The sequence below is a fragment of the Balaenoptera musculus genome, chromosome 1 (assembly GCF_009873245.2).
Source record: "Balaenoptera musculus isolate JJ_BM4_2016_0621 chromosome 1, mBalMus1.pri.v3, whole genome shotgun sequence".
Classification (NCBI taxonomy): Eukaryota; Metazoa; Chordata; class Mammalia; order Artiodactyla; family Balaenopteridae; genus Balaenoptera; species Balaenoptera musculus.
In genome coordinates, this window is record NC_045785.1 from 74,917,083 (window position 1) to 74,944,706 (window position 27,624).

A 27,624-nucleotide genomic window follows, 5' to 3' on the forward strand; every position below is an offset into this window, starting at 1 on the left:
GGTTGACTGGCTCAAAAAATTAGTATGAGCCCATGAGACTCCCCATTTGGGAATTTAAAATCGAGAAACTGCTGAGTCAGATTGACATGGCAGCTAAATTAAAGGAATATGAGGTAAACTGAACCACAGGTAAATGAAGTTATGAGAAAACAGAACAGAATGAAGCAGATCCATAGAGACAAGGGTGAGCTTGAGAGAAAAGAGCGACTCCATGTTCCTAATGATTTTGTGGTTTCAACTTGAGTATGTATATCCTGGCAATTTTCCTCATTTTTCTTACTGTCCTTAGGTCTCTGCTGTTTGCAAAAAACCTAAAACAATCCGACTAGAATGCAAAAATCATTGACCCAGTAATGGATTGCTAGTTTTAGCCTGCAGGCAGATCTGATAACTCCCCATCTAGTTCCAACGTTTGCCAAAGATTCAAATTTAGTTACCAGGAATTGTAGGATTATTCAGTCTGAATTATGCAAAATGTTAACCAAAAGCTATCTGGCCTTTGCTCTCTGAATTTCCTCATCAACAGGCTAATCCTCAATGAAAACACAGGAAATATTTCTCCCCCGCGAAACTACCCTCTTCCTTCACATTCAATCATCCAAACAAGCCAGCTGTGCCCCTGTGTTCATCACTTATTCTAATTAACCCAAGGAAGACACAGAGGCCTTGTACAGTGCTGTGTGTTCAGCAGTAAATAACAGCCAATTAGGATCAGGAGTCGGAATCTTCACCGTCCTTTCTGGTAAGAAGATCAAGGTGCATTCACTTCAAGTTGTTATTCTGGATCACCAGTCAGAATTCATGTTTCTATCACTGCTAATCCTGTTCTTTAATTCTCTCAATCACTTCTGTTCTACAAGATAAAGAATGGCAGGAATTACTGAGAGTGAGAGGTTCTGAGAACCTGGTTTATTTTAGAGTTCTACAAAGGCTTCATTTCCCCTTCCCACCACCCGCCTTCGTTTACAAGTGAATGTCTCTCTATTGCTCTCCTTCAGCACAAATATTCCCATGAAAAACATCTATACAAATAAGTGAGTGGTGTCAGAATCTGAAGAAATGTGCCGTGCATCAAGAGCAGCTCTAAGTTCCCACTGTGGTTCAGGACACTCCAGTGACTCAAATGACCTTTCTGTCCAAAGATTTGCATCACTTTGTTCTAGTTTTGCACTATATGGAATTACAGTAATGTGAATAATTTTTCTTCTACAAAAAAACCCACTAGGAAATCTATGAAAACATTTTTGACAATTGAGATAATCGCATTTTAATCTGTTCAATTAAACACAGTAAGATTACTTTTCTACCAGAAAATGCCAGTTAACTAAATTGTACTAAAGTCACTTTAGTGAGAATTCAAAGAATAAATTTACTTATTAAACTGAGCCAGAAAAGTAGCATTTAATTGATAGCTCATTATTACAGGAGGTGGGGAGGGAGAAGAAAAATTAAGTATTTGCCTTAGTCAAGGCAGCCTACCCCAAACTTCTTCATAGGATGAACCTAATAAATACTTTAAAACATACAAGCATGTGTTGGATCTGAGGTCCAGTCAGCAGAATGGTCCACCAGGGCAAGGCCAGTGACCAATGACAGTTGCAACTCCAGGCAGAAGGAAGAAGAGTCACAGTGGCATCAGAGGCTCCAGCAAAAGGGATCGGGTTGGTGGGTTCACCCCAGCATAAGGCAGGCTGGTGTTTGGCCTGACACATTTACCAGGCAGATGTATGAGAGGGCTGGCACAACATGGCACCAGAGGGCTTGGCAATAAGTTTCAGGGATTCTCTCACACAAGGACTAGAAGTCAGTCTTGAGGTCTTTCATGGGGGATCCAGGCAGAAAATCAGCAAAGAAGGTCAAGATATAAACCTAGTTAATGGAACCAGGGCACAACTTCAGCATAGGAAATGAGCAAGGGTAATGACAGAACAAGGCCAAGAGCAGAAATGATGAGGCTGACCCACTGACCTACTGACCAAGGGGTCCTTTAATTTCCTCTGCTACGAGCCAGACTGCTCCAAGAGCTTGTAACAGGACCAAGACAGCTGGTGAGAATGATGGATTTAAACTGCTGTTACACAATAAATACATGATAAATGATATTATTATTGCTGTTGTTTATTGTGAAGGGATTAACTGGGAGAAGGTGGGTCACACTGGAACGGGTCTATGGACCTGAAAGCTAGACGGGGGCACATGGAGACACATGTTTGGTGGGTGGAAGTCCAAGCAGGTGGGGCAGAATCTCTGGACAGCACGGTGGCAGGAACCAGTGGGAGGCGGGGTTGAGAGGTGTGATGACATGTGATGATGCAGAGATAGGCAGACTGCAGGGTCTGCAAGTCAGAGCTGGCCAGAGGCAGGTCCCCAGGGGGCTGGAGTACGGGGGCAAGACTCTAGTCCTCTACAGAGGGGAGAGGGGATATTCATAAGAACAAAACCAGAGCTGTACAAACAGGGGCAATGGCATGGGTAATGCATTAGTTTCGCCTGAATATGGGTAACACTGGCCTCAAGAGCAAGACTGAAGAGGGAGGGAGGGTAAGAAGCCAAGGGTTTACCCTAGCCATCACAAAAGTTCAGCATCTTAGTTGTGGGGTTAAGGGATGCTGAGACCCAAAGCCAGGCATGCCAAGCCTACCCTCCCTCCCCTAAGATACAGGGAGAACAATGTCCTGGCGTACTTCTATGTGCATCCCCGCTCCCTCAACCAAAACGCAGGTGCACAGGAATTAGACAAGTTGCAGCTTGCCTGTCTTATCGCTTGCACTGGGGCTTGTACTGTTTGTGTTGTTGACCTGGGGTCTGTGTTACCAACGGAGACACACAGAGTTAGGGTAACATCTACTTCCAGAATAGTAACAATCTGTGCCCCTATCTTTCACATAAATCTTCCCTTTGAATCAGCTCTGTGGAGACTGAGCAAGAGTCAGTGAGGGTGTATGGATGAAATTAACCCTTGTTCTTTACTCCAAAGAGCCGGGGGGTGGGGCGGGTTCCTTCCTCGAGCTGGGTCCATTCCCAGGATTCCTGTTCAGACTCTTACTCAGCATGCTCTCCCGCACGTACAAGGTAAGGTCAAAGTTCTCCATGGGTTGCTTAATTATTTGGCGAGGAACCCTGTCAACAAATATCAAGCCCAGACTAAATGCATGGCTGGAGACACTGGCCAGGCCTCTGTGATTCTGCTGGGTGGGGAAGGTTTCTGGGCTGGCCTCATGGATGAGGGATAGAGGCATAAGCAGTTGCTGAGCGGAAACTCTGTCTTCAGAAAGGAAACCTTTGTCTCATTCTTCTTGATGTCCTCACTAATGGACGGGGCAGCTGCCTATGGCTGTGGGTCCTGCTAACCCAAATTCTCTAATGGTCAGCATGGTAGTTTGCTGTCTCTCTGGTATTAGGACCACATGCCTGGGCTTGGGAGTCAGAAAGACCTGGCTCCCTATCTCACTATTTAGTAAGCATTTGACCACAAGTAAGTCAAGTAACCTCTCCTCAGTTTTCCCATCTGTAAAATGGGGGGGATTTATAAGGGTGGGACGAAGGGGGGTAAACAAAGCAGCAAGCATAGCACATGATAAGTGGTAGTCACCCATGTGCTTGGAGCCTACCTAGAGCCCAAACTTTGCTTAGAGGGTGCATATTCTGATACGATTGGTCTCCTTGGTCTCTCATAGCTAGAGGGCTTTCCCAGGAGTCCCATAAGCTAGCTAGTCCCTTAACATGGGGTAAAAAGCCAGATACACTCCATGCCACTGCTGTAGATCTTGCTATCAAAGGTCTGAGAGCCATCTCAGGCAGGCTGGGACCCCAGGAGCTGGTCCTAAGGCTTCTGCTGAGGACTGTGGGACTGGGGACCTGTCTTCGGGTGATGCGACAGGGCAGGCCATGGCCCATTCCTACAGGTGCTGGGTTTAGAGTTCAGAGGCAGCCACTACATAATACCCACAACCATGATCCTTACAGAGTGCTTTCATTCGTTTCTTCACTTCAGCACAACAGAGGGTGACAGAGAGCAGCGTCACCCCAGTTGACGGGGGGGGAATCCTGAAGCCCACAGCAATCGCCCACGAGCCCACAGCTACACAGCTTTTAAGCAGAGAGGTCTGAAGACTTCTAGTCCAGGTCCTGCTCAATGACAACCTACCTCTTTACTGCCCGGGGGAGGTTCTCTGCTAACACCATATTCAGCCAGCTATTTATCATTTGACCAACAAACATTTACCGCCTTCTATTTAATAAGAGGTCTTACCTAAGAACTGATATTCAGGCCCTTTCCAGCTGAGGTCTCTTATGAACCTTTTACAACCTTATGAGGAAAGTCATCCTTTTCTTTTGCAGCACCTACCACTTTTTAAAAAATATTTTAATTTAAAATTTATTTTTTATTATTTTTTATTGAAGTATAGTTAATTTACAATGTTTCACGTGTACAGCAAAGTGATTCAGTTATACATATATATATATTCTTTTTCAGATTCTTTTCCAATATAGTTTATTACAAGATATTGAATATAGTTCCCTGTGCTATACAGTAGGTCCTTACCACTGTTTTGAAGTACACACATATTTGTGATTACTTATTTTATGTTTATCTCCCCAGTTAGACTTCAGGTTCCATCGCGGCAGGCGTCATATTTGTTTACTTTTTCAGTTTTACATACAGCAGGCACTCAACGACAGTAATTGCTTGTTGAACTAACAAAAGTCATGTACTCTTTTGGACAGATGACAAAACTGTGCCCAAATGTTATTTGCCCAAGTTGACCTTGCTAACAAGTAGTAGATCATTAGAGTTGCCTGGAGCTTGCTAAGGGTAGTCTCTTTTTATCAGGCCCCCTCTCAAAGGGTTATCAGAGTTTAGTGGTCATAGCGATATTGGTCAAATCTATTCAGTTAGAGACATCATCAAGAATAAGCGGGTCATCTCCAGTTCCTAAATAATAATGTTACTACTACCATTAGATACAATCTATCACTCATCATAGCAGTGTTACCAGTGGAATCACATTTGTAGAGGGCATCACAGTATTCAGAACACTTTGATCTTCAACATCCTTGGGAGACAGGCAAAAAGATATTTTACTGGAAACTGAAACTTGTGAATTGCCCAAGATGATGTAACTGAGAAGTGGAACCAAGACTCAACTCCAGGTGGAATTTCACCTTGCAATGTAAGAAGAATTTAAAAGTTCTTAAAAATGGAAAAACTATTAAATGTGTAAAGGAGTTGGAAATGTGAATTCAAATCTAAACACCCATACACAACCAGTTCAAATGGTAAGCTTAAAGGTAGAGATTCTCTAACTACTCATTTACTCAGAAGATCAGAAGGATGAAGAGGAATTATAGAAAGGGTAGTATATTTTGATTCAGTTGAATATGATGACTTACTCCTAAAAAAATGGGGTGGAGAGAAAGCCAGGGCCCACGTTACACCTGCCTTTTTTGGTGGCACCGGCTTTGGGGGACTGGCCCAGCCCCGCACTGAGGCTCAAGTGGATATTTCTAATGGCTTTTCCAACCTCCTGACAGGTTTCAGGTGGAGTCAGCACAGGAGACCAAAATACAAGAGCCGTGAATCCCAACTCTAGGCAGAGTCTCGTCTGGGCAGGCCCCAGGCAGTAAGCCCACAGCCAAAGGGACAGAGGTCTCCAATTTCCAGGGAGAGAAAGTAGCAAGAGAAAAGCACAGCCTCAATCCTTAAGGACTTGAATGACTGCTCTCTAAGAAAGACAGAAAGCGGATAACCACGGAAAGAGGAGGGGCTGATCACTGATGGAAGAGCTACTCTTCCATGGTACTGCTAGACACTTTAACATGTAAATGGATCTAATCATCATAACAAAGTTATAGGGTCATCAAAACTACTCCAGTTTTCACAAAGGATGAAACTGAAGCTCAACTTGCTCAAGGCCACACAGCTAATAAGCAGGAGAACCACAGTTTGAATTCACAGCTGTCCTCTTCCACCCCTTCTGAGGGCAAATGGAAAGGAGAAAGCACAGCTCAAGGAATGTCACAGGAGTCAGTCTGCCTCTTGAGTCAGTTTAAAAACAGGCATGTGTCTCTACACACTGGGCTCTGTGTGACCGGTGAGCACGCCGGGATGATGACTGAAGTGCCTGAGACAATTAGGCACCTCAAGCAATGATGGATTTGGGGAGTGGAGCAAGCTGAAGATGCAAGTGGACGTATCAGTGGGGAGCAGGGGAGAGTAGGATCAGTGGAAACGAGGCTGGAGTCCACAAAACATGAAAGTGCACAGGGCTCTAATGTGGCCCTTTTAGTAAGAGGTGTGCTTTCTGAACACCTGCCGTCCTGGGCTGTAACAGCATAACATCATATTTTGTTTTACAAATGAACATATCACTTCTAAGTGTACAGAAATACTCTATAGCATTTATGTGAGGGAGTCCTTGATATCTGAAAATGCTTATTCACTGAGAAAAGCCCAAGACTTCCCAACTATTTTTTCACTACCTTTCCAGTTTGCTTTTCTTCTCTTCCTCTCCATCTCAAGCACTTTGCTGCATTTAGATGAGTGGCCTTACCTTCCTATTAGGTAATGAAAGGAATGCCTGAGATCAAGCTACCCATTTGCTCGATGAAAGTCAAGTGCCTTTGACACACACCAAAATTCTATTGTTGCTGCAAACAGCGAAGAATGTCAACAAAAACTAAAATGATAGTATTTACGTTTCATGTTGGTCTGCTAGATAAGTAGATTTCGATGCCAATGACCCACAGTCATGGAAATACACTTTACATTGGGATCCACAACAAACAAAGGAACATATATATGTGTCTATGTGAATAAAGACAAAAGTTACATGAAACAATACATGGCTGTCTTATGCACACACTCTGATATTTCTATCAGAAATATTGATTCCAGTTCATTATAAAAAACAAACAAAAAGTGGAGTGATGCACTAGGTTGACTTTATGATCCGCTTATGAGTTGAAACTTCTACTTTGACAATCACTAGCCAGACCCAGAATATGAGGACAAATCCATGGTGTTGCAGGAACTCCCCAACCAGAGGGGTGTAAAGAAGGGTGGGGAAGCTCCAGGAACTGCACACGCTCTTTCTCCTCCATTGACAGCTCCAGAAAAGGGTAAAACCAAGAAGAAAGGAGGGCAACATGGAGGTGATCATAGACTGAAAGAGCCCAGAGAAAAAGTAGAATTCATTTAAAAAACAGTTCTCCTGGCTAGTGGTCCACCAAAATGATGTGACTCAAGATTCCCTCTAATCATTTTTGATGACCCACATTACTATGAAGCATTATTTACAAGGAAGGCGCTGTTAGAAAACTGATTTTATCCAAACCTGATTCAGAACGTGTGTGTGTGTGCGCACACGCGTTTGTGTGTGTGTTTTAAACAGGCCAATGGACAGTAGCTGTTACATTTGCGGAATTTCCAGTCATTAGGCTGACCTCAGGGCAGGCGAGTGTTTCAGGGAGCGTGTATCAAATCATAATTGAGCCCTCAGCCGCATTGAGGCCAGTGGGCCTCACATCGTGTATGTTTTCCTGCATTTACTTTCAAGAAAATGTCCTAACTTAAATCCCTATCATTCCTCCCCCTCACCAAGAAGCTTCTCTCCGGGGTCCAGTTTAGAAGCAATATTAATCCTCAGTTTTCTTGCAAACCACTCAGAGGCTTCAGTTGTCCAGTTGAGTGCTCACAAAGAAAAATGCAGACACAAACATGACAATCGCACTACCCATTTTTTCTCATGTAACTACAGCTCCAAGACACACATTTCTAAGCCCTTTCCCTACAAACACACGATTTCTCCAGTCATAGCCACACACTGTTTGCCTCTATCATTAATGTCTCTTATCAAAATCTTTAAAGCACTCCTTTTGGGGGTGGGGGGGGGACGACAAAAGAACATGTGTGAGGGAGCACACTCCACTCTTAGTAATAGGCTGCTCAGCTGTGAAAAGGGGGTTACCACTGAAAAACTGATGCTCTGTTTCCCTGTAGTCACAGACTAGCTCATTACTCACCAGTCAAATACACTTTCTCAGAATGAACTGCAACCTATACATCCATCCAGATGTCTCCTATTTAATGGACACCATCACCAACTCCCCAGATGAGTTACTTGGGGAAGAAAACTAAATTTCCTTCGGGCATTCTTCCATAAAGGTTGGATTTACACCCATTTAGTGTCACAGATGTGTGAAAAAAATGATGAAAGCAGTGATTTTCAAGGTCCCTTCTAGGCCTTTTAGGAAGTGGTCTGAAAATGACTTGAACATTATAATTGTTTTAGCACCTTCTGTGTTTGGACACATTCTGGGGTTCTTTGAGCAACAACAACAAAAAAGTGTTCTGAGTTTCTGTCCTCATTCCAAGAGGACAGATCCGGACATTGGTCCCTGACGTCTCCTGGCACCCGTGCAGATCTCAGCTTCCACCTGGGGGTTGCAGGTGGGAAGACGCAGGAGCAGAACCCCTCCTGATGCAAGGGGATCAGGGTCTACTGCTGCCACCAAATCTACTCTCCAAAAAATGAAAAAGATGCAAGTTCAGATGGAAACTATGCTTTCCCATCTTGGTCAATATAACTATCCCTTAGCTGGTTTAGAATGTCACCAGAGAAGGGGAAGTAGAATCAGCTCCCAGCAAATAGTCAAGTTGACAGTCTTCTTCCTCCTCCTCCTCATGTTCCCCAATTATGCTTTTTGCTGTTGGTGTTGGATGGATAGGGATCCAAACAGCCAGGACATCATCACTGTGAGGAGTCAACCCAAGCAAGTGGAAATCAGTACACTCTGATATGCAGAGAAGCATGTGGGATTTAGGCCATGATTCTGAGAACCCTGGGGCCAATAGGCATGGCCCTCTAGAATTTCTACAAAAGGCTGAGTGGTGCAGTCTGGTTGAAAGGAGATACAGTGGGTTTTTATACTTTTTTCTTACCATGACTCAGAGTAAGAAACATATTTTATATTCCTAATTAATACAAACACAAATGTATAAAGTGAAAGGTTTCATGAAAAAATACTGACCCTATGTTGTCATGTACTCTTGACATTTTCTATTGATTCTATTACAGTAAAAATAAAAGACCTAGACATGACTCACTAAATTGATTTCATGACCCCATGATAGTGGGTGGAGAGCAGCAATTTGAAGATACACACACACACACACACACACACACACACACACACTCTGTACTAAAAGCCTTGTCTTGAAGCTGTGCTCTATTCCAAGTTAAACTGCTTATATATTTGGGGTGGCTTGGGGAAGCTTGGAGATTAGGGGAGGCCTAAAGCTTTAGAGATGTTTAGTTTGAGAGCAGCAGAAAAAAGTGAAGAAATCAGTCCCCTTTTTGACTAGGGCCCCTCTCTCTCTCAACAGTGCATCTTTCAGAGAAAGGGGAGCCAGAAAACCAGGACCCTTGATAAAGGACTAAGATGGCACACAGGAAGTTAGGAGAATACCAAAAGCAAGAGCAAAAATGATTTGAGTACCTCAAAATAAAGCACTAGATTTTAACTTCTCCACATAAAACTCTTGAATTGGAAAATATGTCTATATCACAAATGTCCTAAAATATGACCCAAAGCCAAGCTTTAGTTACATTACTCTGTCCTTGTAAAATGAAAGTTCCCTTATGATTCAAAAAAAATTCAAAGAATAAAATGGATGTATTTTTCTTCTATTTTTATCTTGTAACTGCACCAAGATTATTTAACTAACTTCAATTTTTTGAATCATTTCAGGCTAAAAATGTCTAAGTTTGCCACAAGCATATCTCCAAGTTTAAAAAAATAATTACATCAATATCTTACTGTGTCACAGTCTTAATTTGTATACAGCTTACTATAGAAAGGCTACATTTAAATGAGTATCTTTTACTTTTTTGTGTTTACTCAGAAGAACAACTGTGTGCATTTTTTGGAAGACAAAAGCCAAAATCTGGGAAACAAACTCAAATTTCAGCACAAGATGGAAATCAGTACACACGTATGGAGGGTTTATAAGAAAGAAGTGCTATGGGCACGTCAAGACTTTTAGTTACAACTCACAGCACATATCTTGTATCCACTTCTCTCCATTTCTTTGGGCCATTGATTCACACTCACCACAGAAACATCCGCTGGTAGACACTGATGACAGTGATGTGTGATGGGAGAAATCATGTGGGTCTAGGAATCTTATGCTCTTTCAATGGCCTTTATTTAACATTTTCTATGGGAAAAATTTCTTATCAAATGTGCTATATAAATGGCGGAGTAAGCAGAGGTTTTGAAGTAGAGTTATTAGCAAATTCAACTTCATCTCATAATGGGTTATCATTAGCAAGGCGTGAGTTTAAATGATTGGTTAATTAAGTAGAACAAGTATAATGCCTTGGGTTGAATAAAATCCAGTATTTTTTTATTCATCAAACCCCAATCCCATCTCACAAATGTAAATTATTATAATGTCCCCATCTCCCTATCACTTTCCCACCCTCCACTTTCCACCTTAACACACCCTGAGTTCCAAAAGGAAAGTATAGCATTTCCAAGCTGGAAAGAATATTAGATCTTATTATCACTGCAAAAATAAAAACCAGTGTCTCCTAATATCTAGAATAGTGCTGTATCCCAACCGTGCTGCCTTCTGTAGCTTGTACAAAATTCAGCCTATGATTATAAATGCATGCTCAGTTTCAGCTGCACTTGATTTATATTAATGTGAGACTCAATGGTGTCTACTGCCAAGATGGAAAGATTTGTGAATAAAAACACATTTCAACAGCAAACAGGAAAGAGTTTTCTCTTACCTGCCACTGACATGGATAATATTATATACCTATACATGGCAGATGCCAGGTTTGCTTGACACACCCTAATGTTCACATTTTGGGCCAAAGGGGAAAAATTACTACCCAGCCAAATGACATTCTAGCAACCTCAAGAAATGAATCTCAGATTTGGAGTGGACTTCAGTCCACTCCAGGGCAGACTATATCGTTCCCAAACTGTGCTATTCAGGAATCCTGGAAGGAATGCCAGACCTTGATGGAGCACGTGGTAGGAGAAAAGATGGGAGTACAGTTAGAAATGGAGTGTGCCAGGCAGCCAATTCCCTCTGGGCCCCAACCAGGAAACGTGGTTAAGGATGTAGTTCTCCTGGTGAACTTGGAACTAGGAACTGAAATCTCAGAGATCAGGGGGGCACAGGCGGGCTTTTCTCAATCCTGCATCCTTCCCAACATGAGTGAAATTAATTTTCACTGTACCATCACCCTCATCCTATCTCACAGTGCCCTCTAATCTCTGAAGGCTGCCCCTCTCTGCCTTCCCCTGGTTACTTCTAACTCAATTATTACTTCTTCTGAGAAGTCCTGGTATGGGTCAGACCCACCCCCTGGAGGTTCCATAGCACCAGACAGAGCTCTGTCATAAAACCCTGTCCTCTTGTTCTGCAAGTGTCTGCCACTGGTCTGCCTTCCTAGCTGGACTGTGAGGTCCTTATGGGCAACGGTGGTACCTAATTCACCTACATCTCCCCACCACCAAACACTGGGTCTAGACAGTTGCTGAAGGCACAAACATACTACATGAGTGATGCAACTATTGTGCCTTTACCTTCAAAAACAGTCATTTTTAACGCAATCATGGCACTCATCATCACTGCTAGAAGCAAATTAGAAAACTTCAATATTTCTTAAACAAAAGAACAAAGGAATCAAAGCAAACATATTTTTAATGAAGTCAAAGATTTACTTACTCACACATACTCAAATCAAGCAAAATACTGATATATTCATCTTCATTAGAATGACAGCTTATCCCATAAGCCCATCTAGCTACAAAAGCAGACTAAAAGTTGTATTCTCTTTAATTTGCTATGTTAAACTAATTCAGGTTTGATTTGTTGGGCAAAATTAAACCAACCCTATACTAATTTGTACTTCTATCTTTGTAGTCTGCTGTGCTCATTTCTCTGGTCATACTTGCTTAGATGATCTAGACATTTAGAAACAGCAGCCTAAAGTCTGGTGATTTATTCCTTTCTACGTGCTACTACCCCTCAGCACTCAGTTTCAGGAAAACAATGTATATTATTACATTATTTGACAATGACAAAGTAAACTGGGATGGCATTACACACACACATTTTTAAATGGGATTTGTTGTTTGAGATTACTCTTGCTTGTCCATTTGGATGAAAAGTGCCTGTTTATGAAATGCACCTGAGGACTCTGACAGATTTAATACCTAATATCAGTTTAAGAACAGCAGTGAAAGCCAACTTCAAAGGTCAGGGGAGCATTTTGATGCAACATCAGGGATTGCATTACAGTAAATAAATATTTTTCTACTACCTGGGGTGAACAATGCACTGTGTTCTGTATAAGATATAAATGAAACCTTTTCTCATTAAGATTTCAGCTATTTTATCCTTTACTATGGCACCTCTTGATTAGGGGAATGAACTCTACCATGTGTCCAGATCTTCAGTCAGAAAACTAGGCTTTCTGAAGTGGTTACAGATTTAAACAGCAAATGCCATAAAATAAATAATAACCATCACTCATTTCTTAAACATGCATTTCCAAATTTATATTGAGGTTCATGAATAATTTATTTACGATGCAAAGACAGTAGAAGGTAAATCTTTTCAAAAGTCTTAAGTAGATTTTTCTGTGTTGTGGTTTGTATTAATGGACTGGATACCTAATTTTGAAGAAATCTGAGCTCAATAAGAATTCAAAAACATGCAAAAGCAATTTCCCAGCATATGTGAATTATAAGGGATCCATCCCTGCCTTCTTAGCCTTATAATAATTCTAGGAATCTCTGCAGAAAGTTCATTTTCAGCTAATAGTATCTAATAGAAGACACTCCCTACTCATCATTATGTTCTTTCTTTTCAAGGCTTTCAAGATCAACTGCATGGGAGTAGATTACATTATGGGATGCATCCCAGTTCCCAAGACACACGTCAATTTCCAAACGTTTATTGCCAAGGCCATGTAGAAGAGTCGGAAGAGAAACACCCTGAAAGAGAGCAGCTGTTCTAACTAGCTGGAGGTGACAATTTATCAAGAACCGTTTAATCTGCCGCCATGTGAAGAGCCTCCAGCGCCTTCACGTTCCAGCTTGGTGAGAATCAGGGTAATTTATAATTATGGTTTAGGGCAGTTTACTCACCTGAAGTTAAACAGAAGCTTGAGGAAACGTGTGCATTTAAAAAAGCAATCATCCAGTAGGCTGGTAAATAAGGCACAATTATGCATAAAGTGTGCCCGGGGAATTTGTGGGTTTCATGTAAATGCCTGAATTATTTTTTTAACTAAAATGAAAACAATCTACTCTCATTTAGGAGAGGAGGGAAGTAAAATGATTCACTTAGTTAATATCCAAGTTATATTGTATATCGTTAGTGTGTAAAATGATATTCAGGTGGCAGTTTTATACTGATTAAATGATCTATTATGATTAAGTACAACGGGCAACAAGCACTTCAAGCAAAAAAGACCTTCATACTTTCATGAGAAGCTCAGTTCTGCCACTTATCAGCTGTGTGTGACTTTGGACAAGTTACTTAACCTTGGTTACCAGAGACTCAGTCTCCTTATCTTTTAAATAGAGCTAATAATAACACCATCTTTTGGGATTCACACACACACATAAGTTGGCTGGTCATTAGACATGGTCTTAAGGCTCACCTTGCCTCTGGGATCAATATAATTATGCTTTTTTCCTAACCAAAGAATAAATCAGGACCCAAATATGTAAGTCCAAATAGTTAAGTGCCCCAATAGAAGGGGAATTACTATGCAAATACGTATTGCTTACCTTTTCCGTTTATGCCTTCCTTTCCCCCCCTCAATGTTTATTTTTACTTTGGAGATTTATTACTTTGTGCTAAGCATATTGCCTTCTTCATAAAGAGGTCCCTAACAGTGCAAATGCTCCAGGCAAGGATAATTAAAGCCATTATCACTTTGTGAGAATGAGTTTGTGTGCTTTTCTCTTAGACGGAATACCCCATATACTAATACCTGGTACCTGGGAAAGGATAAAATGGCTCTGAAAGGGAGGTGAAAGGGCACAGGATATATTTCCCAATTTTCCTTGAGTAAACTCTGCCAGTTAATCATTTATTAAGTACTAAAAACTTTCTGGGAAAAAAAAAAAAAAAACTCAAGAAAATGGTATTAGTAGCTGCCTCTGAGGAAGGGAACTGGGTAGTCAGGTACAAGGGTGAGGTAAGGGGGGCAAGACCTTCTTTCTTTCTTTTTTTTAATAAATTTATTTATTTATTTATTTATTTATTTAGGGCTGAGTTGGGTCTTTGTTGCTGTGCGCGGGCTTCCTCTAGTTGCAGCGAGCGGGGGCTACTCTTCATTGCGTGTGCAGACTTCTCCTTGTGGTGGCTTCTCTTGTTGCGGAGCAGGGCTCTAGGCACTTGGGCTTCAGTGGTTGTGGCTCGCGGGCTCAGTAGTTGTGGCGCACAAGCTTAGTTGCTCCGCAGCATGTGGGATCTTCCCGGACCAGGGCTTGAACCCATGTCCCCTGCATTGGCAGGCAGATTCTTAACCACTGCACCACCAGGGAAGTCCAAGACTTACTTTCACCGTGTATCCTCTTGTACCTTTTGAATTTGGTACTGCGGACATGTACAATTGAAACAAAATTTTTATTTTTTAAAAAACCCAATCCTCGCACACTGTCATAGCTTTTAGATATTTGCTTACTGGACTTTGACGTTTAGAAGTTAACTTTTTTTTTGTCCCTCTAAAATGTAAGCTGGATTCATTTAAAATATGATTGGTTTCTTAAGGCTAATTTATTTGTCTTCAAAATATTAAGCATATTAAGACATTCATATTCCTGAAGACCCAAAGTTCTTAGACAAGTAATATTATTTGCTCACTTTCTTTATATGCAGTTTTCTTCACTAAAACTTAAGCTTGCTGCAGACAGGGTCTGTGTTTTATTAATCTTTTTATTAATCTTTATTAATCTTTTATTAATCTTTATTAATCTGGCCCCATTATGGCAAACACTGAGCTTTCACAGAAGCGTTACTTTCTTGAGTTTGGTTCTCAGTCCTTTCTTCCAAGGAAGAAAAGTAATTAAATATAACATGATGCTTTGATTAAGAAGAAACTTCTCAGGATTTTAATAAAAACAAAACAACAACAAGAGACAGAGGCACGGAAAGGGAGAGGGAGAGAAAAACACTTATAAACCACCCATAGTTGTAATGAAACTTGTGGGACTCTACTGATTGGAAATGCTTGCAAAACACCAAATATGTCATAATGAGGGAGAACGAAGGTTGACCTAAAATCATGAACAAATTTGTCCAACAAAATATATTTGCTACATGATTATTGTGTTCAAGGCCCAGGGGATAAAATGTTGAACAACGCAGACATGATCCCTGCCCTCACAGTTTTCATAATAGTGGGGGGTACAGAAAGATAAACAGGCAATTACCATATGGTATGATAAATACCATAACAGGGAGTACAGAGGTGCTCATAAAAGGCCAACCAATCTAATGTTTGAGAAGGTGAGATCTAATATCACAACAGTTGGGACTAGAGCTTTAGAGTCCTGCAAATCTGAGTTCAAATCTTGGTTTCACTAGTTCCACTCTATAACCTTGGGCAATTTATTTAATCTCTCTAAGACTCAGTTTCATCAACTTTTAAACAGGAATAATGACAGCAATGAGCTCAAAGAGTTGATGTGAGCATTCAATGAAACACATGTCATAAATCCGGCACAATGTCTGGCAAATGGCAAGCACCCAATAAAGATTAGCTAATAATATTAATGGTAAGAGTAAGCTGAGAACTGAAGCATGAGTAGAAACAGCCAGGTAAAATGCAGGAGAAGAAGGAGGAAGAATGTCCTGGGCAAAGGAGGAATGTACACCCATAAAAGCAACAGCATGGTGAGCTTTAAAAAGAACCTGGCTTAAGCCAAGAATTGGGAGGCACCTCAGGTGGGGTCAGAGATGCAACTGAAGCTGGAAAGGCAAAGCAGAACCCAGCTCAATGGGTTTATCAAGCTCAGTGGAGGCTCCTCTAGAATTTTTTTTTTTTTTAAATTTATTTTTACTTATGGCTGTGTTGGGTCTTCGTTTCTGTGCGAGGGCTTTCTCTAGTTGTGGCAAGCGGGGGCCACTCTTCATCGCGGTGCGCGGGCCTCTCACTATCGCGGCCTCTCTTGTTGCGGAGCACAGGCTCCAGACGCGCAGCCTCAGTAGTTGTGGCTCACGGGCCCAGTTGCTCCGCGGCATGTGGGATCTTCCCAGACCAGGGCTCGAACCCGTGTCCCCTGCATTGGCAGGCAGATTCTCAACCACTGCGCCACCAGGGAAGCCCTCCTCTAGAATTTTAATCAAAGGAGGAACAGGATCAGATCTGAGTTTTAGAAAGACCAGCTTGGCTACAGTGTGGAAAATGGAATGCAGAGGGAGAAGACAGGAGATCAGTGTTAATAATTTTAATATAATGCCTCAGCTGTTGTGGAGTTTCAGTTAGGGAGTTAGGTGTCACATATATGTATATACATATATATATATAAAACAATCCAAAAAGTCCTTGAAGTAATTATTATCAGCTTGCTGGTATTAGCTAATTAGCATTTCATTAATTCATTTGTTCATTCATTTAACAAGAATTTATTAACTTCAGTGTAGGCAGCAAACTGTGAGAGATTTCAAAGAAATCTCTGAAGCACCTCACCCAACATGACTGCCCACATTCCTCTCTCTGGCTGGAAAGTCCATTACTCTGGGAACCCAGATCAGGTGCAATGGCAAAGGTGTTTTGGGGAGGGACCACACACCTGCAGAAAACTTGAGCTGGGAGGCAGTGCTAATGAGCAGATTAGGCTGGAACCTAAGGCATGAAGAAGACTCCCCTTCACCCTTGGAAGGGGAAATGTCACTGTAACTGCATCAGTGTAAAGTAGACTTCTTACTGCTCAAGGAGTAAATCTTCCACGACCCACTGGTAAGTGAATAAGAACGACCAACACTTATGAAATGTCCTGTCCTCTATATTTCTGATGGATTAATAAATTATTACCACAATTCTATGAAATAGGTATGATTATGTCCACTTTACAGGTGAGAAAACTGAGGCAAGAGATACTCCCTAAGGTCACAGAATTAGATCCAGTCTGATGTTCTTATCCATTACACTATGTGGCCTCTGGCAGTGGGCAACCAGCCTGAAGAGTGAAACCCATTTAAAACGTATGCCTCAAAATCTGATGGGGAGACAGATCACTGCCCACTTTAGTATCAGGAAGGCCAAAATTTGAAAGGTTTTATTATAGCAATAAAATGAAATGGATGATTAAATATATGACAGTCTCTTAACATGAAATTGGACCAGCCTCATCAAATGAGTACCATTTTGAAAGGGTTTTTAAAATCTATGTTACTCTTTTAAGCACAAACCACAGCTTTGTCATATGGCCTAGGACACATTAGAAAGTATTCAAATGGGGTTACATGCTTATCAGTTTAAAATAGAGTGGGTCCTCTCACACGTTCAAAGATGGAGAGGTGGCAAAGGAGATAAAAGAGCTAAGAGAATGAGACCAGTTACTCTTTTGGTTTTCTGCTAAGGCAGGGTGAAAAAAAAAAAGCTGACTATCTTAGTGGGAAATAAATCAAATATACTTATTCTCTCAGACCAAGCAAAGTTCTAGCAGCCAAGTAATGAAGCATGTGGAGAATAAGCATATTTTAACTACAAGCTTTATGAGGCATTTCCAATGTGAATCGAATAAAGGAAAAATAGGGAGGGAAAATCCTTAACCCTCCAGATATGAAAGAAATCACCAGCTTCTTGCAAAGCCACTTGATGCCAGTAGCAACCAAGAGTCTTGACCCTGGGCTCTTAGCAGGCAATGAGAAGAATCCCAGGCCAGACGGCATTTTAAAATCCAATCTCACTCTTATTTGTGTCTCCCCACTAACCTACCTTGTGTTTAAAGCAATCACAGACATTTTCACAAACTGCAATATTTTAAAGTAGTCACCATCCTCTGAGAACACAAAAAGCTCTAATTGCTATGAACTTAAAAATATAGAGAATAAAAATTATTGAATTTGTGAAACCACCATTTCCAATTAAACACACAGACACATACACACTCCCAACACCCTACAACGAGTTCCGCTTTTCAAACCCAAACACCACGGCTCAGCAACAGGCCAGTCTTCTGGCTCAGCACTTGCCAGTCCCTTTTTGCGGGACTCACTCTCCACCACCGACAAGTAACTCGGGACGACCCAGGTCTGCGGGCATCGACCGTTAATTCATCCGGCCCTCCCTGCTCCCAGCTCCTGGCAGGACTTGGGGGTTTAGGGTCATCAACCGGACCCACGGAGCCCTCGCCCAGGCTCCGCCCGCCCGCTTGGAACGGCCCTTCTCCCTGCCCCCGCTCCCTGGGAAACGAGCAGAGTTGCACTGTCTTCGCTGCTTCTTAATCTTTACAAATAAAAATGCCTGTGAGACGGATTCCCCACCCCACCCACCTGCCCAAGTCCGCACCGCCACACTCAGTCGGCTCCTCTAGAAGGCATCCAAGCTGCGCCGGGAGGCGTGAACAATGAACTTCTCTCTCTCGCACACACACCGTCTCCCCCAAATGGGAAGTTCTGAACTAGCCCGGGGGCCACTTCCGCGATTCCCCCCGCACGTCCGGCTCGGGCGGCGCGGGAGGGCCCGGCGCGCGTCCCCGGCCGCGCCCCTCGCGTCTCCGGGCGGCTAGTTACCTCCTTCCTCCGGCTCGGCGCCCCGGGGCGGGTGATGAGGGCCGTCTCCTCGCACACCACGGCCACGTCCTCCACGAACACGCAGTCCGGGAGGCTCTCGTCGGCCGGCAGCTGCACCACCTGCAGCCCCAGCTTACTGCCCAGCACGCCCACGTACAGCTGGTGCTGCCGCTCGGCGCGGGCGAAATCCACCTCGTCGCCCTTGGTGTGCCTCAGCGCGTGCTGGCCGAGGGACTCGGGCAGCCCCCGCACCACGACGTGGGTGGCCCGGCCGAAGGCGGCGGGATGGCCGAGCGAGGCCATGGCTCGCGGAGGCGGCGGGGGGCGCGGCAGCCGGGTCTTCCGCGGGCAGCGCGCGCCGAGCCTGCGAGCGCCCGGCGGCTCCCCTTGGCAGCAGATGAATGTGGTGCAGCGGGAGCCCGGCTCGCGCCCGGAGCCCTGCCCGCGCGACTGAGCATGCCCAGACCTCCGGGCGCCGGCCCGCGCGCAGCCCGCGCGCCCACTTGGCGCTCTCGGGTTTGCGGCAGCCGAGGCGGGAGTTGTAGTGGCGAGCATCGCACGAGGAGTGGGGCCGGAGGCAGCGGCCGAGGAAGCCGGCAGTGCAAGAGGTGCGCGCCGGTGAGGGGACCTCGGCCAAAAGGCGCCGTACCCGGACTTGACGTTACCTGGGTTCCGCCGCAGGTGCACACCTCACGTCGACCCAAGGCGCACTTAGAGAGCGGGCTATGTTCTGGACAGAGCGACTGTGGGGTCTTCTTGGTGGTCGGGAAGCAAAGGATGGGATTCCTTTGTGGCTAGATACTTTGACCTCTCTCCCTACTCTCCTGCTCCCAGGTTGCCCAGCACGCGGTACCACGCCCCACCTCCACCACCAGTTCCTAGCGTGAGAATCTGTCTTCGCACCCAAGTCCACCTTACCTTGACTTTCTCTGCAGATGACCCCTCACCCCACGTGAGACTCTAGATTATTAAAAGAATGTTATTTCTTCCTGTCTGAAAGAAAGAGGAGCCCAAGAGACACATATATAGAGAGACATAGACCCATGGAAACTCACAGTATTTCAAGGACAATCCGTTCTTACGAAGAATGTGATTCTGTTTGCCTACAGGGCCCGCAGAGGTAGGGAGGCAAAGACCAAGTGTGCTTTCCTCCACGATAGATGTGCGCTCACCTTGAGCAGTTTCAGACGTGGAGCGTCAGAACGCTTTTGGCACTGGGAAAGAGGGTTTCCAAACTCCTCCCTTGCCTTTCCCTCAGGCCTGTACAGACTCCGTGGAATTCCCAAGATATTTGTTGAACGTTTCTTTTTTCATGCCCCTCAGGGAGTTCCTTTCCCTTCTTAATGGTACTAAGCTTCTATTTTTCCCCTCTCACGCATTGCAGATTACATAATCCATGGGTTCTGCTCTTTATGAGGGGAAGATCCACTTCAGGTAGTAACTCCAAAATAATCTCAGGTAATAATCTTCTTTCCTCACGTTCTGTAGCATATTTCTAATTTTAAGATTGATTAGATCATAGAACATTAGATTTGAACAGGACCTTAGAAACCCTCTCATCTAAATTCCCACTCAATGTTCTGGAATTCCAGCTAAAACATCTATGACAGTGACCAGACCTTTACTTGAACATTCTAAACCTCACTTACTTGCAAAGTGTATTCCACTTTTGAAGAGTTATCACAGTTAAAAAATCTTCATTGTGGGCTTAAATCCCACTGGTCCCAGTTCTGCCTTCTGGCATTACCTAACATGCTAGTATTCTTTCACAAGACAGCATTCACATATCTGAAGACAGTTCTGCTATCTATGCTACCTGACACCGCATCCCACCCGCCATCCTGACCCACTCCAAGCCTTGATCCTGAACCACCAAAAAGTAACTAGTGATTGGTTTCTAAATCCCTTCAACATTCTGGTCATCTTCCTTTTGATACACAGTGGTTTGCCTGTATCCCTTTTAAATCATGGTATCTGGAATAGAAACAATTCTTCCTGTGGTCTGACCCACACAGACTACAGGAGGACCCTTATTCCAGGTACTAGGCTTCTATTAACACTGCCTAAAATTGTATTGGCTTTTTTGGTGGTCCAGTGCCAAGGTCAAGGCCACAGCCTTTTTGTCAGAACTCTGATACCAGTTTTTAGGAAATGTAGGTTTCTAGGAGAGATCTAGCTAAGGATCCTGGAACAGTTGTCCCAACTGAGCAACAGAGGAGATGTGATCTGCCTTCGCTCCCCTCTCTCAAGGGTGACTTGAATTTACCCAGATGACACGGCATTTCTCAGCTTTGAAAGTGAGGGGTCTTAAGTGAAGGACAGCTCTGACCCTGACACTGGGGAGTGGGACCAAAAGTAAAATAACAAACCTTTGAGACCTACTGGGTTCTACTTCTGAGGCAAAACTCTCAGGGAACCCATGCTGATACTAAATTGGCACCAAATTAGTGTCCAGAAATCTCTTGATGGTGTTCTCAGCGGGGGATTCCCACCAATGCTACAGGTGAAAGTTACCCCATGTGCTGAGCTTGCCCAGGCTAAAGTATGGGCCTTTTTCCCCCCATTACCTAACATTGAGGTTTCATCGACCTCCAGCTGGTCTCCACCTAGCAAACTTAATTCATGCCTGTGCCTTGTTAGAGCCTGAATACTTTGCCACCAAGTGCCCTGAGCCTAATTATAAACAAAGTCCCGTGTATCCACTCTGGGCTCATGTCAGCCCAGCAGCCAATTAAAACCTGAAAGATTTTTCCTATAAATTGGTGTTAGCCCTATCTTTCCATACTGAAATTGGGCCACTTTTTTTTTTAATCTAATTTTGCAGTTATCCCTATTAAATGTTATCTTCATTCCAACTTGCCTCATTTTGATTCTGTCATCTTGTGCATTATTTATTACCTCTAGTTTTGTGTCATCTGAAATTTGATAAGCACGCCTTCTGTCTCTTCTAAGCAGTTGTCCAAAAGTGTTAGAATGTGTATATTGGTGAAAAGAATAATAAAGACATGAACTCCAGTAAATCACTTCTTACATGCCTTCCTGCTTGAGTGATAAAGGACCACTTTTGGGAAAATGGAAATGGAATAAAGCCCAAATGGAAAATGGGCTTTATTAAGTCTAATACATATATAAATTCATTTTCCCTACAGATATTTATTGAGAATTCTCAAGGCACAACACCATGTTATGTACTTCAGAGACATACGAGAAGCATTAAAACATGATCCTTGACCTTGAAGAGCTTACTGGGAAAATAAGACATCCAAAGTGAGAGCTATGCTAAGGGCATATGAGAGATACAATCAACAAAGTGCTATAGGAAGTTAAGGGAAAAAGAAATCACAGTGGCTAGTGGGAGTGGAAGAGAGCTGCTTGAAGGTGACTGGACTTGGTTTAGGCCTTGAATAATTTTTAGGATGTGAATAATTGGAAGGATAGAATGAGAATTCTAAGGAAAAGTATGTGCAAAAGCCAAATGCGTGTTCAAGCAACAACAGATCAGTTCAAATCTCCTGTATGTATTGGTTAAGATAATTCTAGATGCTGTAACAAAATGACCCCAACACATATAGTGGAATAAAGCTGATAGAAGTTCATCTCTTGTTCACTTAAAGGCTAACACAGAACGTCTTGATTGGTTCCTGACTCTTCTCCAAGTAACATGCAGGGGTCTGGCCTTCTTCCATTTTGTGGCTCCAGCACTTTCAAATATGGCATCCAAGTTCACCATGCTCACCTTCCTCAAGCTGAAAGAAAGTTACAGAGCATTCAGCACCACGTGTGAGAGGCTTAATGGGCCAGGCCAGGAAGTGGTACATATCACCTCTGCTCACTTTCCTCTGGCTGGGACTCAGTAACATACAGCTTTAGTAACCAAAGGGAAGAGCTGGGAAATAGTCTTCTATGAGCCCAGAAAGGAGAGGAAACAGGTTGGGGAAACAGCTAGCTGGTTTATGCCCCAGAGTACAATGGGGGAAATGGAAAATACAGGTAGAAAGGTAGGCTAAGCTTTCATCACTTGAGCAGTGGACAGACATATGGTGTGGAGTCTGAGTGTAGCTTCTGAAGCCAAACTCTGTGGGTGGAAGCTTGGCTCTGCTATTTTCTTGTCGTATGATCTTAGTTGTGTTACTTAAAAGCTCTTTGCCTCCGTTTCATCCTAATTTATGAAATTGGAAACAGTGAATCCATTATCATAGGGTTATTAGGAAGATTAAAGTTAATAATACAAAGTGCTTAGAAAAGTGCCTAGGATAGTATCTAGTACCTAGTAGTTGCTCATTAAATATTATTCATTGACAGGTTTTGAGGGTTTTTTGTTTTAGCTTTTGGGTTCTTTTTGTTTGCTTTGTTTTTTGTTTTTGTTTAATTTTATTGGATTATAGTTGATTTACAATGTTGTGTTAGTTTCAGGTATACAGCAAAGTGATTCAGTTATACCTATATTCATTCTTTTTCAGATTCTTTTCTCATACAGGTTATCACAGAACATAGAATTCTCTGTGCTATACAGTAGCACTGACAGGCTCAGAAGGCTTTGAACATGATTTCCTACCTAAGGCCAAACCACATACATCCATTGAATTATCAGAGTCATATACGTATCTTAACGCTTTCCAGCAGAACCCATGGCCTTCCTAGGTTGATAGATCAAATCTCACTCACAAGTGTAATCATAGATTCAGGACACATTTTTGAACCTTTGCTACATACCAGGTACTGGGGATGTAATTGTGAATTACACTGTGAGACTTATGGTCAAATTGCTCCTTTTTCTCTTCCACACATTTCAAGATCTTTGTAACTAATTCCCTGTTTAAATTCCCTCTATTTGAAATACCTAGAGCTGTTTATATTCTCCTAGCTAGACACTGACTGATACAGAGGCAGTTTTTCTTTTCCATTAATAATATCTCTGGACCTGCATTTGAAGTCAATTTTAGGTAGGAATTATTTCAGGATTAAAAGAGACATTCCTGCCTTACTCCTTTCTTACTACATTTTTAGCAAATACAAGATTTGCTTTCACTGGGGTTGGGTGTTTGAGGGTAGGGGTTGGAGTCCTTAAAGAGAATGAGGGCTCAAGTGTCCTCATCCATCCCAAGTACTAGAAATACTAGATCAAGTAAATACCATAAGTCTGCATTCTTCTTTTTTTTTTTTCCATAAGTCTGCATTCTGACACTAAGTCCTGAGTGCTGCCAGATAAGAATCATTAAGTTTGACACAAAATGATTTACTGTGGAGGAAACCGACTGCTGCAGATTTCCTTTGACATACAAGCAGTGAGTTATGTTTGGTCGAATGGGCAGGCAGCATTTTACAAACTAGGAGATGGTTCCAGGATTCTGGTTCCTGAAGTCAAGATGCATACCCTCCTAACCTTGGTTTCTTCAGCTGTCACCTGGGAATTCATTCTTTAAAGAAATATTTACCAAGCACCTGCAACATGTATGGAAGAGAAATACATAAAAGCAGTGAATAAGGCATAATAAACCTCAGTTTGACTCCTGGCCCTCCTGCATTCTAGTTGTGTAATCTTGGTGTGCCCAAGACCCATGCTTCACTATTTTCTGTCTTAGTCTGAGCCCGAGAGGACTTGACCTTCATTGACTGTATCACCTGGGATCCCGTTATTGTTGGCTTTGGCCAGTGGACGGCACTTACAGGAAATGGGAGGGCAAGAGGAAAGGAAGGTTAACATATTTATTCCTCTTACTCCCTTCCTGCTTCTTCATGGTTCTAGCAACAACCCTTCTATAACCATAACTTCTGTCTGGTGGTCCCTCTTTTTGGTGATTCTAGATCCTGGCTGGTTTCTCATAACCCTATGTAACTACTTACATGGAAGTAGTAAACAGCACACTTTAAAGTCCTCTTTTAAGCACACGATATTATGAATATTAAGAAAAAAAGGGGGCTTCCCTGGTGGCACAGTGGTTAAGAATCCACCTGCCAATGCAGGGGACATGGGTTGGAGCCCTGGTCTGGGAAGATCACACATGCCGCGGAGCAGCTAAGCCCGTGCGCCACAGCTACTGAGCCTGTGCTCTAGAGCCCGCGAGCCACAACTACGGAAGCCCGCGAACCTAGAGCCCGTGCTCCGCAACAAAAGAAGCCACCACAATGAGAAGCCCGCACACCGCAACGAAGACCCAACACAGCCAAAAATAAATAAATGAAATAAATAAATTTATTTTAAAAAAAAAAAGAAAGAAAAAAAAAGAATGCAAAGAAAAGGCAATTCAGCATTTTCAGAAAGAGCATTTGGCAATATTCAATGCATAATGAGGCTGTGCTTGGGGCCATCCACCCTCACCAGCTTCTCAAAGTATTTGCTGGCACTGTGAATGCTGGTCAGAGTAGTTGCAGAAGGGATCAAGGGATCCAACATAACCGTGACGTAATGTTTGACGTAAAAATATCGATGAAAGCAGCAAAGTGAGAATTGCTAACTTCTATGCTCTGGAAAGAAGTGGCCAATTTACTGCAGCTGAGCTTGAACTGCTTAATGATGTTCCTTAAATGATCTCCATCTAAGGGTGGTAATGACTTCCTGTTTTTGCTAGTCTCTGGGTGCCTCAACATCCCTTATTGGTTCTCTTTACTCTGCCCACACCTCTAAAAACAGTCTCCTTTTAAAGGAAATATTGGGCTGGCCAAAAACTTAGTTCGGTTAGTGAATACATGGTTCGATAAAGTTCTTCATGAAAATGAAAAATGTCTTTTATTTTTACTTAAAACTGAACGAACTTTTTGGCCAGCCCATGATTATTAAACGTTCTCCTCAAAATTCTTAGCTGAGTATGCGATTTGTTTTTCACCAGGGACTTCACTTGTGTGAGTCACTTGAGTTTATGTGTAAGTGGGTTGCATTGAAGCTGAAATGTGACAGCGTGTACGAACGGTTGCACCTGGCACCAGGAAGTACTCAATGAATGACAACCACTAATATTAGTAGCTATTGCGCTTTTGTGCCAGACACTATGATGAATACCAAAGTTGCCATCTACCTCTGTGTAAAATGCCCATTTCTACCACTCAACATACCCACGTCCTTTAAATGAGATAACACATACGGTGCCTACCTCAGTAACAGGGCACAGTGTAAGCACTCAGTAAGTGCTCTTGGCTCTTCAAAGCTCACCCTCTCTCACACAAGCAACATTTCCCTTTTCTGAACTTCTGTAACTCTGTCTATATTCTTCTTTTTATGCTGCTTATTACTTTCTCTTAGCAGTGTAATAACCCATTGATGCCAGAGTCATCTAGTTCATTATAACCACATCAGGGGCTAATGAGATCATCAAAGTATCCTGAAAAGTCCAAAGTACTACATAAATGTATTGAGTTTGAATAACAAGTTTGTGATGTATTATGATGATATGCAGACGTCAGTGTGACACTGCCATTTAATCACTTTTTTCAGTTTCTCAGAGCTTTTTGCAATATTATCTTTCCAGAAGTATTTTCATGATTATACCATACTCAAATACATGTTTGTGGGGATGAAATAGATTGAGGTTCTGATAAGCCCCCTTCATTTCCCTATGAAATGAAGTTGCTTCATTTTCTTATGAAGAGCAATGAAATGTTAGTTTTGCAATACCAGGGAATTGTCATATTTGCTCATTTGGTATCAACCCACAATTGTTTTAACATAGAATTAGATCACACATGTCCCAGGAATTCTCCTTCCAGCTTTCCTCTTTTGCTCAGTGATACTGCTCTCTCTTGGCTTCTTTTCTCTAGCTCTCTGTCTCTCTGTCTCTGTCTCTCTCTGATTCTGTTTCATTGCTTTTAAGTGTTGGTGTTTCCCAGAGGCTAGATCTCTAGCTTCACTCTTCTTTCCCCCAACTTTAAATGCTCCCTCCTATGGTTGGACTAATCTAGGCCCATGACTTCAAACCTCACCTCAATGCCATCTGTGCCCAAACTATCACTGCTGGTGCTGTGGTCTCTCCTGAGCTTCAGAACTGCCAGGGAGACATCCCTGTTCAGTCCCACAGGAACTCCAAAGTCAACATGCCCAGAACAGAGTTCATCGTGATCTGTCCAGTCTGCTCCTTCTCCCCTTCCATTCTCTTGTCCATCCACACAGATTGTTGCTCAAGCCAGTTTACTGAAGCTTATTCTTAGCTTCAGTTTCTCCTTTGTCTACAAATTTAATCATCAATCAAGTCTGACAGATCAGTCTCCTTAAAATGGCTCAAATCCATCCATGTCTCTCCAGCCACTCTGCCACCACCAAGTCCAGAATATAATCATTGGTCTCTTGGATTATTGCACAGCCCTCCTATCCAGAGTGGTCTTTCTAAACTGCAAATCTGACCATGCCACTCTCTTGCCTAAATCCTCCAGCGGCTTCCCAGTACCCTCAGAATGAAGTCCAAATGCCTTATCATGGCCCACAAGATACCCCTCCCCAACCTCATTCTGGTCACTTCCCCATTTTTCTCTTATGTGGGCCTCTGCACATCATATTCTATCACCTGGAACGTGCTTGACCCCATCCCTGCTTGAGCAACTCTTAATCCTTCTTTAAGACTCAGTGAAGGCACCACCCCTTCCAAGAAGACTTCTCCCCCTCCCCTGCCCCAGTCTGGATGTGGTAAATGCATAAATGGGGAGTTTGCAAGCCTCTAGTGGTTTTATGGATAGTCTCACCATCCCTGTTCCCTGAACACTTACTGCTGAGGTGGTTGTTACACATTTCTTATTTCACCCTTCACCTATTTTCTCCTCTGAATCATCTTTTCTCAGCTCCTCCTCTTCATGAATTCATTTTTCTCACTCTTCTTTCCAGTTATCTATTGCTACATAACAAACCACCCCCAAAC

At 42.8% G+C, this 27,624-nt stretch overlaps 1 protein-coding gene across 3 annotated transcripts in view; it reads right to left on the reverse strand.

Annotated features, from left to right (window-relative positions):
• DDAH1 (dimethylarginine dimethylaminohydrolase 1) overlaps nt 1–27,624 on the reverse strand; it is a 254,667-nt gene that overhangs the window by 124,525 nt on the left and 102,518 nt on the right. The window contains exon 1 of one of the 3 annotated variants that reach the window (XM_036856760.1): nt 18,785–19,217. The exons of the other annotated variants lie outside the window; for them this stretch is intronic. Coding sequence (XP_036712655.1) covers nt 18,785–19,087 — 303 coding nt within the window. The 5' untranslated portion in view covers nt 19,088–19,217. Of the gene's footprint in view, nt 1–18,784; nt 19,218–27,624 lie in introns of those variants that run through there. 3 annotated transcript variants of the gene reach the window in all.